This window comes from Ranitomeya variabilis, chromosome 4 (assembly GCF_051348905.1).
Source record: "Ranitomeya variabilis isolate aRanVar5 chromosome 4, aRanVar5.hap1, whole genome shotgun sequence".
NCBI classification, from domain to species: domain Eukaryota; kingdom Metazoa; phylum Chordata; class Amphibia; order Anura; family Dendrobatidae; genus Ranitomeya; species Ranitomeya variabilis.
The window spans coordinates 46,478,668-46,503,596 of NC_135235.1; the positions used below are offsets into that span (position 1 = coordinate 46,478,668).

General features: G+C 43.9%; 1 protein-coding gene across 2 annotated transcripts in view; it reads left to right on the plus strand.

The window, feature by feature from the left end:
- The window catches only part of LRRC27 (leucine rich repeat containing 27), a 52,139-nt gene that overhangs the window by 14,669 nt on the left and 12,541 nt on the right, over positions 1-24,929 (plus strand). Inside the window, exons 4-8 of one of the 2 annotated variants that reach the window (XM_077258444.1) lie at positions 140-198; positions 12,518-12,661; positions 17,605-17,818; positions 21,549-21,638; positions 22,001-22,091. In XM_077258444.1, coding sequence (XP_077114559.1) covers positions 140-198; positions 12,518-12,661; positions 17,605-17,818; positions 21,549-21,638; positions 22,001-22,091 — 598 coding nt within the window. The remainder of the gene's footprint in view (positions 1-139; positions 199-12,517; positions 12,662-17,604; positions 17,819-21,548; positions 21,639-22,000; positions 22,092-24,929) is intronic. The other variant, XM_077258445.1, reaches the window with a different exon arrangement.

A 24,929-nucleotide genomic window follows, 5' to 3' on the forward strand; every position in this document is an offset into this window, starting at 1 on the left:
AAAGTTCTCAGTACAAACACATCTTGATTGCTGCACTCTGCATAGTTTTGTCGTCAACCAAGATGTTAAAGCCGCCCACTCCACTAGATCCCTGCACCCTTTCGCTGCTACAAAAAGCCTGTCTTTACTTTTCCCACAGGCACCTACAATATCTCCTTCTGGAAGGAAATCCCATCAGAGCGCTTCCTATAGAACTTGGTAAGTGAAGTATTGTGTGGATTGTATATAAAAAGTAAATACAGTAATATTTACACCCTTTTGTGTTAATATTTTATTTTTCATTTTTTTAAAGTTTTATTATGTAAGGCTGGTTTCACACTTGCGTTTTTGTCTGCAGCGTTTTTTGCAAAAAAACGCATGCGTTTTTTTCCCCTATACTTAACATTGAAAACGCATGCGTTTTTTTCCCCTATACTTAACATTGAAAACGCATGCGTTTTTTTGTATGCGTTTGGTTGCGTTTACAAACGCATGCGTTTTTTCGCGGCAAAAAAATGCATTGCTGTCTATCTAAACGCATGCGTTTTTAAGCACATGCGTTTTTTTGCGTTAAAAACGCATGCGTTTTTATAGAAAAAAAACCCAGAAAACACACTGAAAAGTCACCCACCACCATCAAGGTGATAAAGGGATCCAAACCCTAACCCTAACCCTACCCCAAACCTCACCCCTAACCGTTTATTGAACATTTTCTGACAGTCATAGTGCCACATATTTCAGTGCCACGTATTTCAATGCCACGTATTTCAATGCCACGTATTTCAGTGCCACGTATTTCAATGCCACGTATTTCAATGCCACGTATTTCAGTGCCACGTATTTCAATGCCACGTATTTCAATGCCACGTATTTCAATGCCACGTATTTAAGTGCCACGTATTTCAGTGCCACGTATTTCAGTGCCACGTATTTAAGTGCCACGTACTATAAATACTATAACTACGTGGTTATACGTGGCACTGAAATATCGTGGCACGTAAATGCGTGGCACTTAAATGCGTGGCACTTAAATGCGTGGCACTTAAATACGTGGCACTTAAATACGTGGCACTTAAATACGTGGCACTTATATAAGTGGCCACTGATTAGGGTTAGGGGTAGGGTTAGGGGTAGGGTTAGGGTTAGGGTTTTTTGGTTTTTTCTTGTTTTCTTGTGTTTTTCTATAAAAACGCATGCGTCTAAAAAACGCATGCGTTTTACCGCGTTTACATGCGTTTTTTCACACATGCGTTTTTTTTAAAAACGCATGCAGATAAAAACGCAAGTGTGAAACCAGCCTAAGACAATGAAGTTTATTTATATATTTTGCTCGATTGTGTCTTTTTTAGTGCATCAGTATTTTTGTACGTTGTGCATAAGACGCCCGGGGCACCTGCTTTTTCAGCTTGGGGTTAATAATATATTGGACTAATGAAATTTTAAATATTATATTTTGTATACATTTCGCATGTGACCTATTTTTATCCATGAGGTTAATTCATCAGGGTAAGATTACAATTAGGTGGATTTGTCGTAATCACTGTAGCTGGATGTTTTACTTGCCGTACACCCTTCATCAGGTGTTATTGATTTTTGACGCTGATTTGATTGCAATGGAATAATGATTTAATTGGCGAGTTCCTGATTAATAATTTGCATATTTTAACACCGGATATTGTTTACTCTTTAGACTAACGAATAAAACGGGTTGCAAAAAAAAAAACAGAGCAGAATTTTGTCTTCAGCATCATTGCACTAACGGGAAAAATATTAACCCCATAATGCACATCTTTATGGGGGTCACTCGGGGACAATGGTTGAAGGAGCTTGAGGAACTATTCCAATCACCACTGCACTTTGCATGCAACATTTACTCATAAATATATAAATATATAAAATAGTAAATTGTTACATTTTGGTTAGACCTGTTAGTTATTTTAAGGTTCTATAGACATATGATAAGCATATGATATTGTCCCTGGTGTCCAGTGAAAATAAGACTAATTTATATTATTATTATTATTATTATTATTATTATTATTATATATTTCTTGGTGCCGACTGGGTTGGAGAGTAAATACCATAGTTACCATGGATAAAATTAGGTTATATGCCGCAGTGTAGATAAGACTGACTTATATTCCCTGGTGTCTAGTGAAAATCAGGATAGGTTTTATTCTGTTGTCAGTTGGGATAAGGGTAGATAATATTCCCTTGGTGGAAAGTGGGGAAAAGGATTGATTATAAATTGCCTTGTGTCCAGTGAAGATAAGTGTAGATTACGTTCAGTGGCGATATGGATAGGTTATATTCCCTGGTGTTCGGTGGAGGTATGGATAGGTTATATTCCCTGGTGTTCGGTGGAGGTATGGATAGGTTATATTCCCTGGTGTTCGGTGGAGGTATGGATAGGTTATATTCCCTGGTGTTCAGTGGCGATATGGATAGGTTATATTCCCTGGTGTTCAGTGGCGATATGGATAGGTTATATTCCCTGGTGTTCGGTGGAGATATGGATAGGTTATATTCCCTGGTGTTCAGTGGCGATATGGATAGGTTATATTCCCTGGTGTTCGGTGGAGGTATGGATAGGTTATATTCCCTGGTGTTCAGTGGCGATATGGATAGGTTATATTCCCTGGTGTTCGGTGGAGATATGGATAGGTTATATTCCCTGGTGTTCGGTGGAGATATGGATAGGTTATATTCCCTGGTGTTCAGTGGCGATATGGATAGGTTATATTCCCTGGTGTTCGGTGGAGGTATGGATAGGTTATATTCCCTGGTGTTCAGTGGCGATATGGATAGGTTATATTCCCTGGTGTTCGGTGGAGATATGGATAGGTTATATTCCCTGGTGTTCAGTGGCGATATGGATAGGTTATATTCCCTGGTGTTCGGTGGAGGTATGGATAGGTTATATTCCCTGGTGTTCAGTGGCGATATGGATAGGTTATATTCCCTGGTGTTCGGTGGAGGTATGGATAGGTTATATTCCCTGGTGTTCGGTGGAGATATGGATAGGTTATGTTCCCTGGTGTTCGGTGGAGATATGGATAGGTTATATTCCCTGGTGTTCGGTGGTGATATGGATAGGTTATATTCCCTGGTGTTCAGTGGCGATATGGATAGGTTATATTCCCTGGTGTTCAGTGGCGATATGGATAGGTTATATTCCCTGGTGTTCGGTGGAGGTATGGATAGGTTATATTCCCTGGTGTTCGGTGGAGGTATGGATAGGTTATATTCCCTGGTCTTCAGTGGAGATATGGATAGGTTATATTCCCTGGTGTTCGGTGGTGATATGGATAGGTTATATTCCCTGGTGTTCAGTGGCGATATGGATAGGTTATATTCCCTGGTGTTCGGTGGTGATATGGATAGGTTATATTCCCTGGTGTTCGGTGGAGATATGGATAGGTTATATTCCCTGGTGTTCGGTGGAGATATGGATAGGTTATATTCCCTGGTGTTCGGTGGAGATATGGATAGGTTATATTCCCTGGTGTTCAGTGGAGATATGGATAGGTTATATTCCCTGGTGTTCGGTGGAGGTATGGATAGGTTATATTCCCTGGTGTTCAGTAGAGATATGGATAGGTTATATTCCCTGGTGTTCAGTGGAGATATGGATAGGTTATATTCCCTGGTGTTCGGTGGAGGTATGGATAGGTTATATTCCCTGGTGTTCAGTAGAGATATGGATAGGTTATATTCCCTGGTGTTCGGTGGAGATATGGATAGGTTATATTCCCTGGTGTTCAGTGGAGATATGGATAGGTTATATTCCCTGGTGTTCGGTGGAGGTATGGATAGGTTATATTCCCTGGTGTTCAGTAGAGATATGGATAGGTTATATTCCCTGGTGTTCGGTGGAGATATGGATAGGTTATATTCCCTGGTGTTCGGTGGCGATATGGATAGGTTATATTCCCTGGTGTTCAGTAGAGATATGGATAGGTTATATTCCCTGGTGTTCGGTGGAGATATGGATAGGTTATATTCCCTGGTGTTGAGTGGAGATATGGATAGGTTATATTCCCTGGTGTTCGGTGGAGATATGGATAGGTTATATTCACTGTTGTTCAGTGGGAATAAGAGTAAGTTATATTCCCTGGTGCCTAGTGGATAAGATAATAAGTTATTTTCCATTGTTGCCAGTGGGAATAATATAATAGGCTATATTTCCTAGTGATTAGTGGAGATAAGAATAGATTATATATTCCTTTGTGTTCAGTGTGGATGAGTATAGATTATATATTCCCATATTCCCTGGTGTCCAGTGGAGATAAGGATAAATTATGTATTCCCTGGTGTCCAGTGGAGAGAAGGATAAATTATATATTCCCTGGTGTCCAGTGGAGAGAAGGATATATTATATATTTGCTAGTGTCCATTGAGGATCAGTATAGTTTATATTTCATGATGTTCAGTGGGATAAAGACAGGTTATATATTTTCTAGTTCTAATAGGGTAAGTATAAGTATAGTCCATGGCGTCCATTGGGGATGAGGATAGGGTGTATACTGTCTAGTGTCCAGTAGGGATAATGATAGGTTATATTCCCTGGTGTACATGGGGTAAGGGTAGGTTATAGACCCTGATGTCTAGTGGAGCAAAGATACGTTATATTGCCCATTATATAGAGGAGATAATTACAGGTTATATTCCCTGGAGTCCGGAGGGACAAGCACAGGTTATACAGTATATTGCCTGAGGTTTAAAGGGGATAAGGATTGGTTATATACCCTGGCATAGAGTAGAGACAATGATAGGATATATTCCCTCGTGTGCAGTGGGGATGATGATAGAGTAAATCTCCTACTGTACAGTGAGGAAAAAAAGATATGTCACAATCATAGGAGTATTTTAATGGTCAGTCTATTATATTCATTCATTTTGCGAGTTGAAATATTTCACTGACAGTTTTTAAACAATATTTTACCTCACAAAATGTATCCTCTGCGATCTCCTGCTGTAATGTCAGTATTGTCTTTTGCTTCCTCCCCTGCCCAGGAGCTCTGAGCACATGGGGGGGAGAGATTCTCAACGCTGCGAAGCCTGCCCCCATCGTGACACTACCGCCCTCCCGATGCGATAGCATCGGGCCTCCATCTAGTTACTATCATATATGTGATTTGCCTGAATACTTTTCATTGTGAAAACTGAAGATATATTTCGAAATTTTGCGTCAGTGTCTCAACAGCAGTGATAATTTCTGCAACATATGCGGAGAATATACAATGACAGCACAAAAAAAGGAAATGACGACTCCACTTGTTAAGAAAGCATATGAACTATACTTTCACTGTTCAAGTGGAGATGAGGACAAACAGTGGGCACCTCATATATGCCGTGCATCTTGTTCTAGAAGCCTTAGAACAGTGTTCCCCCAACTCCGGTCCTCAAGAGCCACCAACAGGTCAAGTTTTCAGGATTTCCTTAGTATTGTACAGGTGATGTACAGGTGATGATTGCATCACCTGGAAAGGTATTACCTGTGCAATACTAAGGAAATTCCGAAAACATGACCTGTTGGTGGCTCTTGAGGACCGGAGTTGGAGAACACTACCTTAGAGCATGGCTGAATGAATCACGACCTTCAATGCCGTTCGCTGTCCCAGTGATATGGAGATTGCAGACAGATCACATAGCAGATTGCTACTTCTGCCTTACAAATGTAACAGGATATTCAGCAAAGAACAAGAAATCAATAGAATATCCTAATCTTCCTTCAGCCATAAGACCAGTGCCACACGATGAAAGTCTTCGTGTTCCAAAGCCACCCAAAGTATGGACAATGGAGGACGACGAAGATGAACTAACAATGTCAGTGGAAAATGAAACTGCTGCAGACCCAGACTTTGAGCCTTCTACATCTTAGGCTAGGTTCAGATTGCGTTAGTGCAATCCGTTTAGCGCTAGCGGATTGCGCGAACGCAATGTCTTTTTCGGGGCCGCGTTTAGGGGTCGCGTTAACGTCCCCGATCTGCGAGAGCGGGGAACGGACCTCTGGCGCGCCGCGAACGCTGCAAGCAGCGTCCGAGGCGCGCTACAAAAGACCGGCACATCGCTAGCACGTGCCGAAAATGACACGCGCTAGCAATGCGCTTTAACATTGCCGGCAATGGGAGCGCTAACGGACGCGGTGCACGGCGTTAATTTCGCCGTGCAACGCTGTCCGTTAGCGCTCTCCCATTAACGCAATGGGAACCTAGCCTAATCCACATCTGTCGAGTCAAGCTGATCTGAGTGACTTGGGCAGAGATTTGAAATTGTCAAAGAGGCAGAATTATTGGGATCAAGGCTACAAGAACGGAATCTCTTATTACCAGGAACAAGAGTTTCTGTTTTTCGCAGTCGTCAAGAAGACCTTAATCAATTTTTCAACCATGTCGACAGTTAGACTACATAAATTTGGTAGAGGGGCGACTGATGACTGTCACAGATGTGGGGAATCGGGGGCTGATTTCTGGCACCTTATTTGGAACTGTAGGATTATACGGAGATATTGGTGTGAGGTCGTAGATACACTGGAGCGGATAATGGGGATACCAATTGAATGTGGATTATTTTGATGCTATGATATCATATGTTTGTTATCTTATTTTGTGGAATCCTTCAATAAAAAGAGTTTAAAAAAAAAAAAAAAGCATGTCGACAGTTTAACCTTTTGCAACGACGTCTTGGGGTTGTTTGGTGCTCTTGGATGCGAATATGACCCGAAGGAATGGCGACTGTTCATTGACTCATCAGTTTTAAGTCTGAAGGCTGTTTTACTACACAACGGAAATATCTATCCTTCTATACTAATTGCCTGCCGTACACGTGAAAGAAATGTATGAGAACATGGAGTTACTGTTGACCCACATTAATTATAGAAATTATAACGAACATATGTGGTGATCTAAAAGTTGTTGCTCTTCTTCTTGGACTGCAGCTTGGATATACCAAGTATTGTTGTTTTATTTGTGAGTGGGACAGTCGTGCACGAGAAATGCACGAGAAATGCACTATTTCACAAAAGACTGGCCACTCCGTGAAAACCTGGGTGCTGGACACAAGAATGTTAACTCTAGTCGATCCATCAATGATATTTCTCACTTGGGTTTATGAAGAATTTTGTGAAAGCAATGAACAAAGAATCGGAAGCCTTTTCTTACTCGCGACAGAAATTTCCAGGAATAAGTGATGCAAAGATTAAAGAAGGTATTTTTATTGGCCCACAGATCAGAGCTATAATGAACGACAGTAGCTTTGATGCAAGGTGCTGAACAAGTGGGATGGAGAGCCTTTAAAGATGTGACCTTCAACTTCCTTGGCGACAGCAAGGCACCGGACTTTGAACAACTCGTGGACCACATGCTCACGGCATATCATTGGATGAAATGCAATCTGTCACTAAAACTGCATTTTCTACATTCTCACTTGGACTTTTTTTTTCAGCCAATCTTGATGCCGTTAGCGATGAACACGGTGAAAGATTTCACCAAGACATTGTGATGATGGAGAAAAGGTACCAGGGAAAGTGGAGTCCGTCAGTGCTGGCCGACTGTTGCTGAAATCTTATTCGAGAAGCATCTGACACGGATTCTAAACTAAAGTCGGCGGCAAAACACTTTCGAACAATTGCTTTTGCTACTGACATTGATGCACATGTATGTAGTGTCTCGGACGTCATAATGTAGACTATAAACTGTTGTTTCTTAAAAACCTTACGTGATACAGACTTTGGGAGCACATATTCGTGTTCCGCATATCAAAATCTATAAGATGCAATCAGATTTTCTCAGTGGACAAGAACTTCCTTGAAATTTATTGCGCAGTGTAATCAGTGGGTAAAAAAAACAACAACTTCAACTTGACCCTCGATGCCCCCCATTATAAGTCCCATCGTCCTGTGGATCCGCCACCATTTCTGATGGAAGCCATTATGCCAGTGTGGATTTATCTGTAAGAGCCCTAAGACATAGGGGCCCTGTAACAGCGACTACTGTTGTTGCCCTGTAAGTGCTGATCACCGTGATTTCCAAGACCCAAGTCATAGGCGTCGGACCCCTTTTCAACTTTGTGCCTATAAATTTCTCCGCTGTCTTTTAGTACATTTCCTTTCAAATAAAACAAAGGAAACAATTTCCCATTTCTGATTTTCTAGCACTGATTCTACACATTGTGCTACGTGTACTTTACACGGTGAAATAAGCCCCCGATATGCGGCACGGTACGTCCGCCGGGGGCTGCGGCTTTGTTGTGTTGGAAGCAGCGAGCAGATTTTAAATTAACACCGGCATTTTGTTTTAATCCCGCTAAGTACTTTAAACTTCCATAAAACCATTAATAGATCTGTTCCAGTTCCGTCTGCTGAGCCGCGACTCTGATGGGCTTTGGTTTCCCCCCGTTTTTTTTTTTTTCTTGACGTCGTAACAGTTAAGATTAATTGCAGCCATTTTCTGTGCTGCTGAGCATGAATGTTTGCTAATGCATTTTGGCAATTGTATTTCACCGCTCAGAAGTTTGCTTATATAGATGGTCGCCCAAATGTATTTCATACTGTGACAATATAATATTGTTTTTCTTTTCGTTGGCGCGTTATGAAAACCTGCAGAGATTTATGGGTTTCGGCGCCTTCATGGTGGAATTAGCAGGTTAGACAGTGCAAGGGTCGGTGGAGTTTAGTAGCAATAGGATTAATGTGTTTTTCCCAACTTGAAAGGTGATCAATATCGGACGGGTGGGTGTCTGACACCATGGAATCCCGCCGATCAGCTGTTTGCAGCACCCACAGTGGGCAGATGTACAGTACATAGTGTAGGAACACAATAGCTCCATACACTGTGTAGTGGTAAATTTGTGGTATTGCAGCTCAACTGGAAGCTTAGCTGCAGTACCCAAGAATGGCCACTACCCCGTGCTTGGCGCTGTCTCATTTCAGCTTCGTTCACTGCACATTCGACCGCTGATCGTTGAGGGATCCAGGTCAGACCCCCACTGATCTAATATCAGTGACATATCCTAGGGTAGGTCATCAATATGTAATAATTCATGGAAAGCCCCTGTAATTGCACTCTTTTGTCATTATTACATTTTGTGTTATTATCTTCAAAATAGCGTAAGGACATTTTTAGAATAGAGTAGGACAAATTTTTCAAAGCTGACCAGCGTCACTTTATGCGGCAATAACTCTGGAATGTTTCAACATATCCCAGTGATTTCGAGATTGTTTTATTTCGTGACACATTATACTTTATATTAATGGTAAATTTAGGTCTATATGTTTTGCGTTTATTTATAAAAATAAATATCATAAGTTTGATTTAAAAAAAAAAATAAAAAAAATTAGCAATTTTCAAACTTTGAATGATTACACCGGTCAACGCAATTTTTCTGGCAAAAGGTTTTAAAACATATTTTAAGTCAATTTTGGCTGCTGATTACGAATATGAACTCCGTTTTTGGCTATCACATCAGGATTTCGAGATATTTTCAATTTTTGATGAAAATTACTCCTAATGTTTTATGATAAAAACACATGATTTTCGGGACTGCATTTTGTATATTTTTAATCAAGGAATAACAAAGATTACAAAGTCTATGTGCAGCAAATCAAATATACTTACAGAATTAAACTACAAAATATAAAAACACATATATATGGCACACAATGAATGACAATGGCAGTTATGTGAACTTTCTTTTCTTGGCTGATCTGTGATGTACGGCTTCTGGGTTGTCTCTCGTCAAGCTCCAGCCATAGTCAGCCATCATATGCGAGTCCCACCGACCTTGATACCGTTCTTCCATTGTTTTAATGTCCTGATGAAAACGCTCCCTTTGTTCCTCGCTCACATCCCCAAGGTTCTCTGGAGAAAAGTCCAAATGGCTGTGTAAATAGTGATTCTTGATACTCATTCTACATCCAAGATTTCGCAGACTCATTGGTCGCTCTTCCACAATCTCTTCATAGTTGTCTGCTTCTTATTCCCTAGAAAATTCTGCACCACATTACAAAATGCATTCCAAGCTCTTTCTTCTGTCTCATTCACTGTTGTGATAAAATTTGGGTCCCCCATAAGTGTTCTTATTTGAGGTCCATCAAATATTCCAGCCTTTTTCTTCTCTTCACTAAGACCAGGAAAAGTTGAACATATATAGTTAAAGCATTCTCCACTGTGACTGAGAGCTTTGACGAACTGCTTCATCAATCCAAGATTTATGTGTAAGAAAGGAAAGACAATGTCCTTCCTATCCACTATAGGATCATGGATGACATTCTTATAACCAGATGCCAAACTCTGTCGCTGAGGCCATTCAGTTTTCACCCAATGCTCTGCTGTAGCTCTACTGTCCCAGTAGCACAGAAAACAAGGGTGTTATCATAACAAATGGGAATTATGCATGTTCAAAGAAAACAAAGGTATTCTCACATTTATTGGGAGACTAAATTAAAACTAAATTTACCTTAGTGAACCGTATAAACCGGCACTTTTCATACACTACTTATATTTATCATGGAATTCTTGAAAATGGGCTAAATACCTATAGCGCAAAAACGTGATGTGATAGAGAAATTGTAAGATCAGATTTGAATTCAGCACCCTCAAATTAGTCTAAAACTGTTCTTAAAGTCCAGGCCAGAAAATGTTTTATTTTTATTTTTTTTTAGACCAGTGTTATCCATGTAATCCAGATATTCACACCACACGAAAAAAAGTCAATAACATTTCCCTCATGTCTGCGTTACATCAGCACCATCTGTAAAATGTCCTTTTATTTTGTTAGGATATTTGAAAGTTTAAAAACGTAGCAGCAATTTTTTTAGGGGCCTATTTAATGACTTTGGGGGACCTGTATATTGTAAACCCCCCCCTCCAAATGTAATATCATTTAAAAAAAACAGCACCCCCAACATATTCAAGACTACTGTCAGGTAGTTTATTAAAACTTCTGCCGCTTTTCAGGAATTAGTGCAAAATGGTATGTCAGGAATGAAAAATATTTTTTTGGCCACCTAAGTGTTGCTGACATCTGAACAGGCCCCTATACCCTGCGGAGTCTAAGGCCATTACTTGGCCGTGAATTGCAATATCAACCATTAGAACCAAACATTCATGGTCTCAGAGTGCTGATGGGGTTAAAGAGGGAGCTCCCCCCCCCACACTCTGTTAACCATTTAGATGCTGTAGTCGCTATTGACAGCAGCAACTAAGTGGTTAAGCGCCAACACCAATCGTGACTGATGCAGCTGGGTGTCTGCTACAGTGTACAGCCGACAGCTGCTGTGTTTTTACCCATTGGGAAATGCTAGTTTTATTTCTCAGGTCAGTAAAAAGACATAATGATGGTCACCAAGTGGATCTTTCCTTTGAATATGCTGTGTTATGTATGGGCAGCATGTTACAGCTACAGGCTCGCAATCCTAGTGGCCTAAAAAACATAACAAGTCTGTTTAAAGGGAATCTGTCACCAAGTCTTTGCTATTAGCGTAATATAGCCTGATTCTAATGATATGTCACTTATTAGGTTGTGTGCTGTACTTTCAATACAATAGATGATTTATCAGCAGGAGAATATCGCTACAGGACTAAGTCTCACATGCAGGTCAGTCACTCTAATCTGTGTAACCCCGCCATCACCACTGATTGGCAGCTTGCTGATAATGCACAGTGTACACAGGAAGCAGCCAATCAGGGATGTGGGCGGGGTTATACACAGCTCAGCAATTGTGAGCACCGCTACATCTACAGCAGATAAAGCAGGGATTCTATCAAGACTGCACCAAGCAGCCCAGTAAGTGACACATCACTTGAATCAGGTTCTCATGCTCTATATTATGCTGCTCTCATATTAGAATGCGAAAACCTGCTGACAGATTCCCTTTAAAATGGCTGCTAGAAGAGTGTATATCAGGCTGATGTATATACGGTATTCTGATGCTCCACGGGAGATGGGAAGAGGTGGGGGGACGGCAATTCTCATCAAGATACTCGGCTCATGAATCTGCAGAATTCTTTAAGAGCTCCTGGTAGCCACATGGCACAATTTGGCACAATTGTTGTGTGCCATTTTGGCCACTAGGCGCCTGTTCTGTACAGTTTTGTGCTGCCCTTAAGTTCCGCATCATACTAAGCCAACAGATGTGCACAGCTATTTACAAGGCTAATGCTCTTTTCCCATTAGTTAGCGTCTATGTTCATGATTTCCAGGATGGAGCAATCAAGTGCAACAAGGCAGACGGCGTCCAAAGTCAAATTGAAGACTTCATTTTAGCACGCAGACAACTCCTTCAGAGTTCGTACTTTTGTATTCTCCGATTTTAATCCTGATTAGTGCCACATTCACACACCCGAGTGTCATGGTCCAAATACGGACTGCGGTGCACTGACCGGCCATGGGTCTCCAGTCCTTGTCTTTATAGCCTCATTTAAGCCTAAGAGGCTCATGAGTTTGGGTCAGGAGGTCCACGGCCGGTTCTGGGAATCACGGACTGTAACACATGGCGGCTTAAGTTACATTTTTGCTTTTGGATTTTTTTTCGCAGGTAACTTGTCTACACTAAAAGCCTTAAATCTTAGGCATTGTCCTCTTGAGTTTCCACCAGAAGATATTGTTCACAAAGGACTTGCATCCATATTATCTTTTCTACGTACCTGTAAGAAGGAGGATCATGAATCTGGTATATCGGGTAAGATGAGATTGCAGTTACCGAGCTTTATAGCCGATGTATAGACTTTAGTTACACACCTACAGAAAAGATGATCTGCACAGTGGAAACCTTTCATCTCTATGTGCTCGCTGCCTCTATAGTTTTCTGTTCTTCAAACTTGACTCAATTGATTCTTGTACTATACAGTACGATAATGTAAATTGTGCATATAGAAAACACTAGCTATTGTACCCGTTCTACGCCCGGGTGGCGAGCATTTATATTGGTATATGGTCTCCATCCTGGTATGTGTGGCTTCCATCCTGCGCACTAATCTTGTCATGTGCTGCTACCATCTTGCGCCCCCATCCTGTTTTGTGTGCCTCCATCTTGTAATGTGCTACTGTCTTCCTGAGCACTAATCCTGTCACGTGCTCCCATCCTGTACCCCAATCCTGTCATGTGGTGGTCCCATCCTGTACCCCAATCCTGTCATGTGGTGCTCCTATGCTCCACCCCAATCCTGTCATGTGCTGCTACCATCATGCGCCCCCATCCTGTCATGTGCTACTCTCTTCCTGAGCCCTCATCCTGTCATGTGCTCCCATCCTGCGCCCCCATGCTGTCATGTGGTGCTCCCATCCTACGGCCTCATCCTGTCATGTAGTGCTTGCATCCTGCACCCACATGCTGTCATGTGCTGCTCCCATCCTGCGCCTCCATTTTGGTTATGTGCTGCTCCCATCCTGCGCCCCATCCTTTCTTGTGCTGCTCTCATCCTGCGCTCCCATCCTGCTCCCTTATCCTGCCATGTGCTGCTCCTATCTGTTGCCCCCATCCTGTCATGTGCTGCTCCCATCCTGCGCCCCCATTGTGTCATGTGCTGCTCCCATCTTGAGCCCCGATTCTGTCACGTACTGCTCCCATCCTACGCCCCAGTTCTGTCATGTGCGGCTACCATCCTGCGGCCCCATTCTGTCATGTGCTGCACCCATCCTGTGCCCCCGTTCTGTCATGTGCTGCACCCATCCTGTGCCCCCGTTCTGTCATGTGCTGCTTCCATCCTGCGCCACAGTTCTGCCATGTGCTGCCCTATTCTGTCATGTGCTGCTCCCATCCTGCGCCACCGTTCTGTAATTTGCTGCTCCCATCCATATGCCCCATACGCTGCTCCATAAAGGTTGTTGGCCCCCATAAGATGCTGCATAGTATATGCCTCATATGCTGCTCCATTATGGTTGATGGCCCCCATAAGATGCTCCATAGTATTATATGCCCTGTATGCTGATGCAATAAAAAAAAAATAACATACTCACCTATGGTCGCTGGGCGCCGAGTGCTGGGGGCCTGAGCAGGCGGAGACACCGGCGCGCTGTGGGGGTCAGGTGCCGGAGTCACCGCTAGCTCAGGCCCCTGACACTTGCTATAGTCACCTGGCCCTGATCTGTGCTGCGCACCGCTCCGTCTTCCGGGTCCTCTGGCTGTGACTGTTCAGTCAGAGGGCGGCGCGCATTAAGCGCGTCATCGTGCCCTCTGACCTGAACCTCACATGCAGAGGATGTGGAGGACGGAGCGGCGCGCATCGGTAGAACGGGGGACAGGTGAATATAGCATACTCACCCTCCTGGCACGTCCCTGCTTCTCCTTTGGTGATCGCGGTGTGCGTTCAGTGCTTACGCATATCGCGATCTCCTGGGAGCGTCACTCTGTGGGGTCCAGACTGCGCCGCCGCTTGCGCCTGCGCAGTCTATAAAGGCTTCGGACAGAGTGACGCTCCCAGCGTTATATTATAGATTCCTCTAGCCTGTATTCACAGCTGTCTGTTTTGGTGATGATTTTGCCACATTTTTTGTTGAGATGGCAGGAAAATATAGCACTTTGGAGTATATCCTTAGGGTCCATACATATGGCAGGTCCACATACATAGACCTTGTACTGCGGTGGATGACGTGTGGGCAGGCTGAATTCCGGTGCCTCCTAGAGATGAGTGAATAAATCCATAAGTTCCTGGTCTGGAGCGACGTTATGTGTGCATCTCACCTCAAAGATGACGTCACCCCAGGCAGGTGCATTAAAAAGGAAGCCATGGATGCCGGGAGGTAGGAGGCGGTTCATAGAGCTCCCGACTAGCGGTCATGGAGTACTGACTTGGCTGCTGGACCAGGGCCCTGCACATCGATTCCTTCATCTCTGGTGCCTCCATATCACACAGTAGTCTCTCTTAGAAGCAATACAACATTCTGCTATCTCGGGGACTGATGCAACAACCACTACTGCATATTCCTGGGCTGTACAGCAGAAGTTGGTAAATGGTGTCCCCCTTCTCTTACATCACTTCCTGCTCTGCAGCTATTGACTGAAACTGCACCTCACAAACTTCTTGGCCTACAACATTTGCCTGGGAACTGCATCTCACAGACTTCCTGCTCTGCAGAGATTGGCTACAACTGCACCTCACAGACTTCCTGTTCTACAGAGATTGGCTAAAACTGCACCTCACAGACTTCCTGCTCTGCAGAGATTGGCTAAAACTGCACCTCCCAGACTTCCTGCTCTGCAGAGATTGGCTAAAACTGCACCTCGCAGACTTCCTGCTCTGCAGAGATTGGCTAAAACTGCACCTCGCAGACTTCCTGCTCTGCAGAGATTGGCTAAAACTGCACCTCGCAGACTTCCTGCTCTGCAGAGATTGGCTAAAACTACACCTCGCAGACTTCCTGCTCTGCAGAGATTGGCTAAAACTGCACCTCGCAGACTTCCTGCTCTGCAGAGATTGGCTAAAACTGCACCTCGCAGACTTCCTGCTCTGCACAGATTGGCTAAAACTGCACCTCACACACTTCCTGCTCTGCAGAAATTGTCTGGAAACTGCACCTCACAGACTCCCTGCTTCTGCCTGCCCTAACATGCAGATGTAAAATGCTGCAGAATATGTTGGCAATTATTAATAGTACTAATAATAAAATATTAATGATAATTTTATTTCTATTGAACCAACATAATGCACAGCAGTTTCCAATTCAAATGAAACCTCTATAACCCATATCAGAGATTAGAGATAATTCAGCAATTAAAGGGATTGTCCACTACTAGGACAGCCACTTCTCAATTTGAATGCTTGCCACTGTTAAAATAAAAGCATCTATACTCGCCTCCAATTCCGGCACCATTCCAGCGAGGCTCATGTGAAGTTGTTATGTCATGTGATCTCTGTGCCCAATCAGTGCTGGCATCAATCTCCCCGCCTTCACTGACCTCAATCTCCCCGCCTTCACTGGCATCAATCTCCCCGCCTTCACTGGCGTCAATCTCCCCGCCTTCACTGGGGTCAATCTCCCCGCCTTCACTGGCGTCAATCTCCCCGCCTTCACTGGCGTCAATCTCCCCGCCTTCACTGGCGTCAATCTCCCCGCCTTCACTGGCATCAATCTCCCCGCCTTCACTGGCGTCAATCTCCCCGCCTTCACTGGCGTCAATCTCCCCGCCTTCACTGGCGTCAATCTCCCCGCCTTCACTGGCGTCAATCTCCCCGCCTTCACTGGCGTCAATCTCCCCGCCTTCACTGACGTCAATCTCCCCGCCTTCACTGGCGTCAATCTCCCCGCCTTCACTGGCGTCAATCTACCCGCCTTCACTGGCGTCAATCTCCTCGCCTTCGGACATATAAGTACTCGAGGCAGTCAGGGCTGCTGTTGGCTGCTCAAAAATCAGCAAGGACACCGTGGTCCCTCACCACTCCACCACCACTCAGTTGGATCTTGGCCAGCAATTTACATATGCTGTACTATTTTATAATGTCTTTTTATCCTGCTCAGTGAAATACCGTAGCTAATTTTGAAAGGGACATGTTTAGAAATGTAATACCTAGCACAATGTTTCCCAAACTCCAGTCCTCACCGCCCCCAACAGATCATGTTTCCAGGATTTCACAGTTTCTGATGTCTTGATGATAAATCCATCACTTGTGCAATACTGGGAAAATCCTGAAAACATGACTTCTTGAGGGTCGTGAGTACTGGAGTTTGGGAGACACTGACCTAAGATAAGATCTTGGTATTTGTTTCACATTCAGAAATCTGGTGACCGGTTTCCTTTTCATTTTGATCAGCACCTACCATAATTATGCTTTCCCCCCTTTTACACAATCTGTAGCCCCCTTGCGCCTACCTCTCATCCAGCTGTTGCTTTTTTCTTCCCTGATCAAAGTTAAAGAGGTTGTCCACTATTTTTACATTGATGGCCTATCTTTTAGGATAGGTCATCAACGTCTGATTGGTCGCGGTCTGACACCCGGCACCCCCACCAATCTGCTTTTATCAGTTTTGGTGGCTGACGCAGCCAGAAGTATTTGCTTGCGGAGCTGGCCGTCTACGTGTAGTGGATGCCGCAGGGTACTACCCATCCTCCCCTAATTGATTTGAATAGGAGGCGGATGTGCATTACCAAGACCCGGCCACTCCAAGTAGACGGCCAGCTCCGCAAGTAAGTACTTCTGACCAGTGGCTGCCCACACCGATAACAGCTGATCAGCGGGGTGCCGGTTGTCTGACCCCAGCCTATCAGACACCAATGAAGGATAGGCCAGGATAGTAGTAGTAAAAGAATTCTCCTGGGACAGGAGCAGAGGAGCTGCAATCAGCTCCTTGATCCACCAGTCACTCCATCTCAGTACTGGCTACTTCTAGCCTGTGCCATCTTGGAGACTATGTACGCAGTAGAAGTCAGGCAGCGCCAGAATACCTTGTCTTAGGCCCGTTTGCAACATACCATTGCTGCAATGTGTTCAGCCCCACAGGGGCTCAAGAGTTAGTGGCCCACCACCATCTCCAAAGCAGGTGATATTGTGCATTATGAGGAGATATTGGACTGCAAAGAGCCCATATATTGTTCTCACGTAGGGGCCTCTTCTGTCCGTGTCCTCTTCTGTTGTGATTCTTCTAATCACTGAATAATTACAACCCTTCCACGTTTGCTTCCACCAGAATTCCCTCCTATCGAGAAACTGAATCTTAAAGAGTTGAGGTCCAGCATGGATCTCTCCAACGACTGGTCAAGTCATGAAGAAATGAAACGCTTTGAGATGCTGAAACATAAAATAGAAGAGATGGTTCAGAATGAGCCTCTTAATTGTAGGAAACCTCAGAACGTGCGAGACCCAGGAAAGGGAACTGGGTGGAAATTTCTCACTGACTCAAGGTAAACTCGATGTAACATTGGGACTATAAAAGTGGAGCAATGGAGTCCTGCAAACAGTCTCAGGTTACTTATATCACATAAGATTACCTTTTTTAAAACAGGGGCAAGACTTGGGATGTTGGTGAAATATACGTTTTATTCTCAGTTGTAAGGTGTAAGCCAAATTTACACATCACGCATTTCTTAAAAAAGCATGGTCACTCTCCACAAGGAGAAACGTTACCTCTTAGACCCCAGTCTTAGCCTCTCATGCAGCGAAATGAGATCTCACACTTTGCACTGATGAGGGGCAACATCCCGAAACACCGTCTGCAAATTGAGATTCTTGTCTGCCTTTTATCCTAAGTCATATTGCAAGGCTCGTTAAAGGGTCGATATTGAATTTTAGTATCGCTACTTCCAATAGATGGTTCTAGTCCTCTTCCCCTCTGAAGAGACCATTTCCATATTAAATAAAGCATGTAATGACCCCAACTTAATCAGGACCATTGACCCTTTTCTTTAGTTGTATCATTGTCTACATTCACACTGGAATATTTTCTTATAAGTTGTGATGTATTTTGCTGTGTGTTAACACATTTTAGGCTTTCCCACAATTCTGGATATGTTCTGTTAGTGCACACACGGGGCAGTTTCATCTGTCCTCACTGAAGTACAGGTGTCAAAGACGGACTCAGTCTCCAGCCCGGGAGCCAGTCAACGGACACCCACAATCCAACCAACACATGGATCGGGAATATGAAAGGCGCATCAACGTGCCTCAAAGCGGACTACAGCCAAGTCACCTCGCCCCTCCCCAAACTAAGGCCGGTTTCACATTTGCGGTTGTGTCCGCAGAGTTTCTTCCGCAATAATCCGCATGCATTGTGTATTCCTATATTTAACATGAGGGACGCATGAGTCTGCGATCGGTTGCGATCTGCCGCGTTTGACGACGCATGCGTCGTTTCGTCGTCTGCGGTTTGGCGCGGTAAATGCAACATGTAGTAATTTTAGAGACGTCAATTTGCCGCCTAGAAGCGTATGCGGTTGTAGCGCAAGGAATGCGCCAAAAAAACGCATTACTATCTATGGGAACGCATGCGTACACATGTCTTTGTGTACGCATGCGTTTGATGTGCTTGCATACTTCGGACTGCGCATGCCCATTAAAGACACACCCTCCTGGAAATATCAAACGCATGCGCATAAAAAGCGCAAACACATGTAAAAACGCATGCAAACGCTGTGTTTTTTTTACCATCATGCGTAAGCTGATGCGGATAAAAAACGCGTTATTAGACGTTTGCATGCGTTTTTGCATGCGTTTGCGGTTGCGGATGATACGCTGCGGATTCTAACGCAAATGTGAAAGTAGCTTTACAGCGGTCCTGCCAAAGTCATATTAAAAGCAACCACGGTGCCATCGATCACTGCACCAATGCTGAGACAATGTGTCCCCTATCCTTAAGTTACTGATCACTTAGGGTGCCAGTGGTAGGACTCACAGTAATCAGTAAGTTATGGATAGGGGATAAATTACAAGATCTGGGCTCTGGATCCTGAGAATCCCGGCTGTGCCCTGACTTAGACCGGTTTCACACGTCAGTGGCTCCGGTACGTGAGGTGACAGTTTCCTCACGTACCGGAGCCACTGACACACGTAGACACATTGAAATCAATGCATCTGTGCAGATGTCATTGAGTTTTTGCGGACCGTGTCTCCGTGTGCCAAACACGGAGACATGTCAGTGTTCGTGGGAGCGCACGGATTACACGGACCCATTAAAGTCAATGGGTCCGTGTAAAACACGTACCGCACACGGATGTTTTCCGTGTGCAGTCCGTGTGCCGTGCTGGAGACAGCGCTTACAGTAAGCGCTGTCCCCCCAGCATAGTGCTGAAGCCGCCATTCATCCGTTCTCTCCAGCGCTCGCTGAGGAGAAGGGATGAAAAATCTTGTTTTGTTTTTATGTGTTTAAAATAAACTTTAGGGCATCCTCCCCCCTCCCACCCCCTGTGCGCCCGGCCGCCGGCATTAAAATACTCACCCGCCTCCCTCGACGCTTGCTCTCCACCCCGCACCTTGTCCTGTATGAGCGGTCACGTGGTGCCGCCCATTACAGTGATGAATATGCGGTTCCACCCCTATGGGAGGTGGAGCCGCATATTCATCAACTGTAATGGGCGGCACCACGTGACCGCTCAGTGCAGGAGAAGCTGCTGGGCGGAGAGCAAGCGTCGAGGGAGGCGGGTGAGTATTTTAATGCCGGCGGCCGGGCGCACAGGGGGTGGGAGGGGGGAGGATGCCCTAAAGTTTATTTTAAACACATAAAAACAAAAAAAAAAAAAAGATTTTTCATCCCTTCTCCCCAGCGAGCGCTGGAGAGAACGGATGAATGGCGGCTTCAGCACCATGCTGGGGGGACAGCGCTTACTGTAGCGCTGTCTCTCCTGCACGGTCCGTGTGGTACCCAGGCGGCACACGGCTGCCGCACGTGTGCCACACGGATGGCCTACGTGAGCTCACGGACACACGGATAACTCCGGTACCGATTTTTTCCGGTACCGGAATTATCTGGACGTGTGGGTCTGCCCTTAGATGGAGTGGATGAGCGCATGTTCAATCCTATAGACAATGAATGGAGCAGAGGTCGAGCATGTGCACATCTGCTCCATTCAAGACAGGTCAAAGCCCGGGTTCCCAGGATCTAGAGCGAGCCCCGTTCTCCGTTTTGCTCAGGGTCCCAGCAATTGGATCAATTGCGATCAGTATTAGTGGATTGAGAGTTAGGCTATGTGCACACGTTGCGGATTAGGCTTAGGAATTTCTGGTGCGGATTCTGTCTCTCCTGGCAGAAAACGCACCTGCGTTTTTTTGTGCGTTTTTGCTGCAGTTTTCTTGCGGATTTGCTGGGTTTTTTACCCCTGCGGTTTTCTATAATGGAATGGGTACAAAAACGCTGCAGATCCGCAAAAAAGAAGTGACATGCTACTTCTTCTAAACCGCAGCGTTTCCGCAGCGGATTTTCCGCAAAGTGTGCACAGCATTTTTTTTTTTCTCATTGATTTACATTGTACTGTAAATCAATTGCGGATCTGCAGCGTTTCTGCACTGCAAAAAACGCTGCGGATCCGCAGAGAATCCGCAACGTGTGCACATACCCTTAGTGATCATTTGGGGAACACCCTTTAACGATAGGAAAGCCTTATTGAAAAACCTTTGTGTGTTTTTCATTGAAACTGATCTAGAAATATGGTATTTCTCTTGATTTGCTGCTTTTCAAAATTTAAAAAAAATATATTTTTTTTTTATACAGAGTATATGGGGAGGTAATTCTTTCCCACCCTAGATTTTTATTGCAAATCCACAACCACTGTGTCCCTATCAGAAGATGCAATAAATGTGGGAGCTCCGCTGTAATATCTGAACCCCATGGGCCATTACAGAGAATAGAAATACCGATCCCGCTTTCCTCTGCTCATCATTAGTGTGTGAATAGTGACATTATTGGAATCAGACAATATGAGAAGGCCGCAGTATCAGTCATTAGGCTTCGGTTATGGTTTTCGGGGCTTGCTGTGTGTTATACAGTCAGGACGGCAGCTCGTACATATCAGCAGCTGTCCGCATTGCTGGGAATGTAGTAATTAGTTCCTCCAGCGCATGTTTAAGACAACGCCACTGCCGGGTTTCACTGCATAAATAGTGCTGATGTATATTCTTTTTTTTTTGGAAAATTTCCTTTAGACATCCAATGCTTGTAGAAAGAAGAAAATCAGCATCTGACAGACAGGCAGAGGAGAAGGAAAGGCTGGCCAGTTTTATTCAGAAGCAAAGGTGAGCTGTGACCCATGGACGGGACTCCTCTATTATCCTCAAGGACTATTGCGTTGAAACCAGTTTTTAAGTTTGGGAACTTGTGCTTACAAAATACAAAGCTCAATAGGTTGCAGAGAATCAGATGTCATAGAAAAATGTACAAAACAAGAATAATAGGAAAAAGTGAGCGAAATTTTCTATTTATTCCCATAGGACTTACAAAGGCTCCATACAGCAGTGCAACTATACACACAACACATATATACTCTGACAAGGCACATTAATCCCACGAATGACTCTTACTTTCCTTCTGCGCCCTTTTTTGTTTTCTAGTTTTCTGTTCCTTTAAAACTTGAACTAAATAATATTTTTCTTGTAAGGAATAAAGAAGTTCTCAAAGATTGGCAAAAGCAGACCAAACTCATTCAAGATCAGAAGGCGAAAAGCAAAAGGACGGAAAATGGTCATGAGGTATGATGAATGCGGAGTGATTTGTGACCTGTACAACATGCGAGAGACTTGTCCACCAGAGGGCGGTGTGGTATCACGCGCATGATTGCTGGAGGTCGCGGATCACTGACACGCCAAGGATCCTTATTCTCCTAAATGGATGAGATTTAAGGATGCTATAGATTTGCTTTATAAAGGAGACATATAAAACAGCAGCAAACCGTGTAATACAGGGAAGAACATATTGCATTGCTCTTAGTGTAATATCCTGTAACAAAATGCTGTAAGCTAAGCTTTATAGAGTGCGGTAGGTCCCAGGCTCCTGCACTCTTACCTTCCTATACCCAGTGGACGCTCAGCATTCGCTATCGTTTATATGATTTAGATCTTATTTTTTGTGACATACGGGTTATGTTTTGTGTTTGGATCAGCTATGCACTCCATTTCACTAATACTAATACCATCTGTCTATATCTGTTTCTTTGACAACTTTTTTTTGTGTGTTTACTTTCATATCCATATTTTACGTATGCTTGGCGTACAATAGATCTTCCTGGTACGCTGATATTTTGTAGGGTATTCTCATATATTGTGTCCAGGTTTCCCCTCCAAGTCTTTCTACTAATTTATGACTTTTTATGATGATTTTATAACTTTTGTGACCAAAAAAGTGATTGATTATTTGATTTTTGCCACTCAGGATTCCTTTGGATTAATAATAATAAATAAATAATCTTTATTTTTATATAGCGCTAACATATTCCGCAGCGCTTTTTACAGGTTGCACACATTATCATTGCTGTCCCCATTGGGGCTCACAATCTAAATTATCTATCAGTATGTCTTTGGAATGTGGGAGGAAACCGGAGTGCCCGGAGGAAACCCACGCAAACACGGAGAGAACATACAAACTCTTTGCAGATGTTGTCCTTGGTGGGGTTTGAACCCAGGACTCCAGCGCTGCAAGGCTGCTGTGCTAACCACTGAGACACCGTGCTGCCTATTAATTATTATTATTATTAAATGTGTTTACATAAATATTGCTTATACCAGTAATATATGGATCGTGGCTATAGGTGTTTTAAGCTTTATAGGAGCCCACTGAGTGTCCGTAAAGCAGACATTGCCCAGAGTGTCCTCTTAGAAAGTATTGTTTCCTTCTAGTGCCTTCTAAAAAAATGAAATGGTGCACCATGAATGACCCCTCAAAACGTAGTAATGTCACCTTCACATAAAAATAAAATTCTACTCCTCTTATCTGAGTGACAGATTCCTCTTCTGCCCTCCAAAAAAAGTATTCCAGCGAAAGTGGCCGGATGCAGAGACGCCATTGTGCCGATTGTAGCAGGACACTGACGTCTTTTAAGTCTTAGGCCTTCAAGTGCCTACATGATGGGGAGTCCTGTATGGCTCACTGCTCTACTACAGGCTTCAACTGTATAAAAAACGTGGATGACCGGTCCGATCGCCGGTGTTAGGCTTGTGTCGTGGTCCGAGTGTGGACTGACATGACCTTGACATACTCCTATAAACCTAAAAGGATGTTAAATTTGGAGACCTATGTCCAGTTCACGAATCGCAGACCATGACATACGGGTGTGTGAATGCAGCCTTAGAGGCAGGTGCCCTACCCTTTATGCAGTGAGATCAAATCCTGAGCCCACTCCGTACATCCACACCTTTATGCTGATATACATGTATGTCAAGGTGCAAAAAGAAGTTAAATAGATCTATTAGACTTTTCGCGGCAGGTGTACTTGTTATGAAAATCCATGTCCGTATAATCCTTTTTGATGTCAGAAACGTATTCTGCACTTGCATAGCTCCTCAATGTCCCTCCTTCCTGCCGAGATCTCACACTGCTCAGTACAAGCTGTAGTAGTCAGGTTGGCTGGAATCTGAATACTCTTCAACTGCTGAGGTCCATTTTGGCATAAGCATGGTTATACAACCATTCTTACATGAATTTGAAGTAAGTTCAACAGCCTCAAGAGATCTATTTAATAATGTATCTAGTTTGTGGTCTGAATCTGGTGATGGATTAATATTCGAAAGACCATTCTTATTCACAGACAACCTCCCTCAACAACAAGCTGAATGAGAGCACTCAGAGTCAGGCAGCAGCTGCAACAGCACATACTTCAGTGTAGCACAAGGTTCAATTTGGTGCATTAAGATTGATGTACAATATCCTCTGCTTAACACCAGCACACTGCAGAATTCCCTTTTATTAATAACGATGTCCTCTCATGTGGCAAAGGAGCCATTTTAGATACCAGGTCACTGGTGGGCTACAATGTCGGCTCTTTCTATACAGGACTTGTAATATCCCTTACTATTTAGGCAAAAGATCATTAAGACAAGTAATAGATAATTGTCTGCTGCACTTTTCTATGCAGTTACATTAACAGTAAGTAAGTACATACTGGCTGTCATGATCCAGACCGGGTTTTGAGTCCTGTTTTCCCGTTTTCCTAGTCTGGTCATGTCAAGAGTTAACCTTTATCAGCCTCGGTCTGGGTTCAGGTTGGCTATTTATCGCTGCTGCTTCCTGCAGGCAATGTCAGTTATAGTTTTTGCCTATTGCTGCTGTAGCTGACTCTGATTGCTCTGATTTGTCCCTGCTGTGTTTTGTGTCTGAACCCGTGTCTCTGTTTTCCCATATTCCTGTTTTGACTCTGTTTCCCTTCAGTGTACTGACTCCCTGGTTTTGACTTGGCTTGTATCCTGACCTGCTTCTGCCTTTTGTCTTCTGGCTTATCCGCTCCTGACCGTTACTGATCCCCTGGCTTGTCTCTGACTGTGAGTTTGCTTATTCCTTTGGTACTGCGCTACTGTCTAGGATCTGACCCGGCTTGT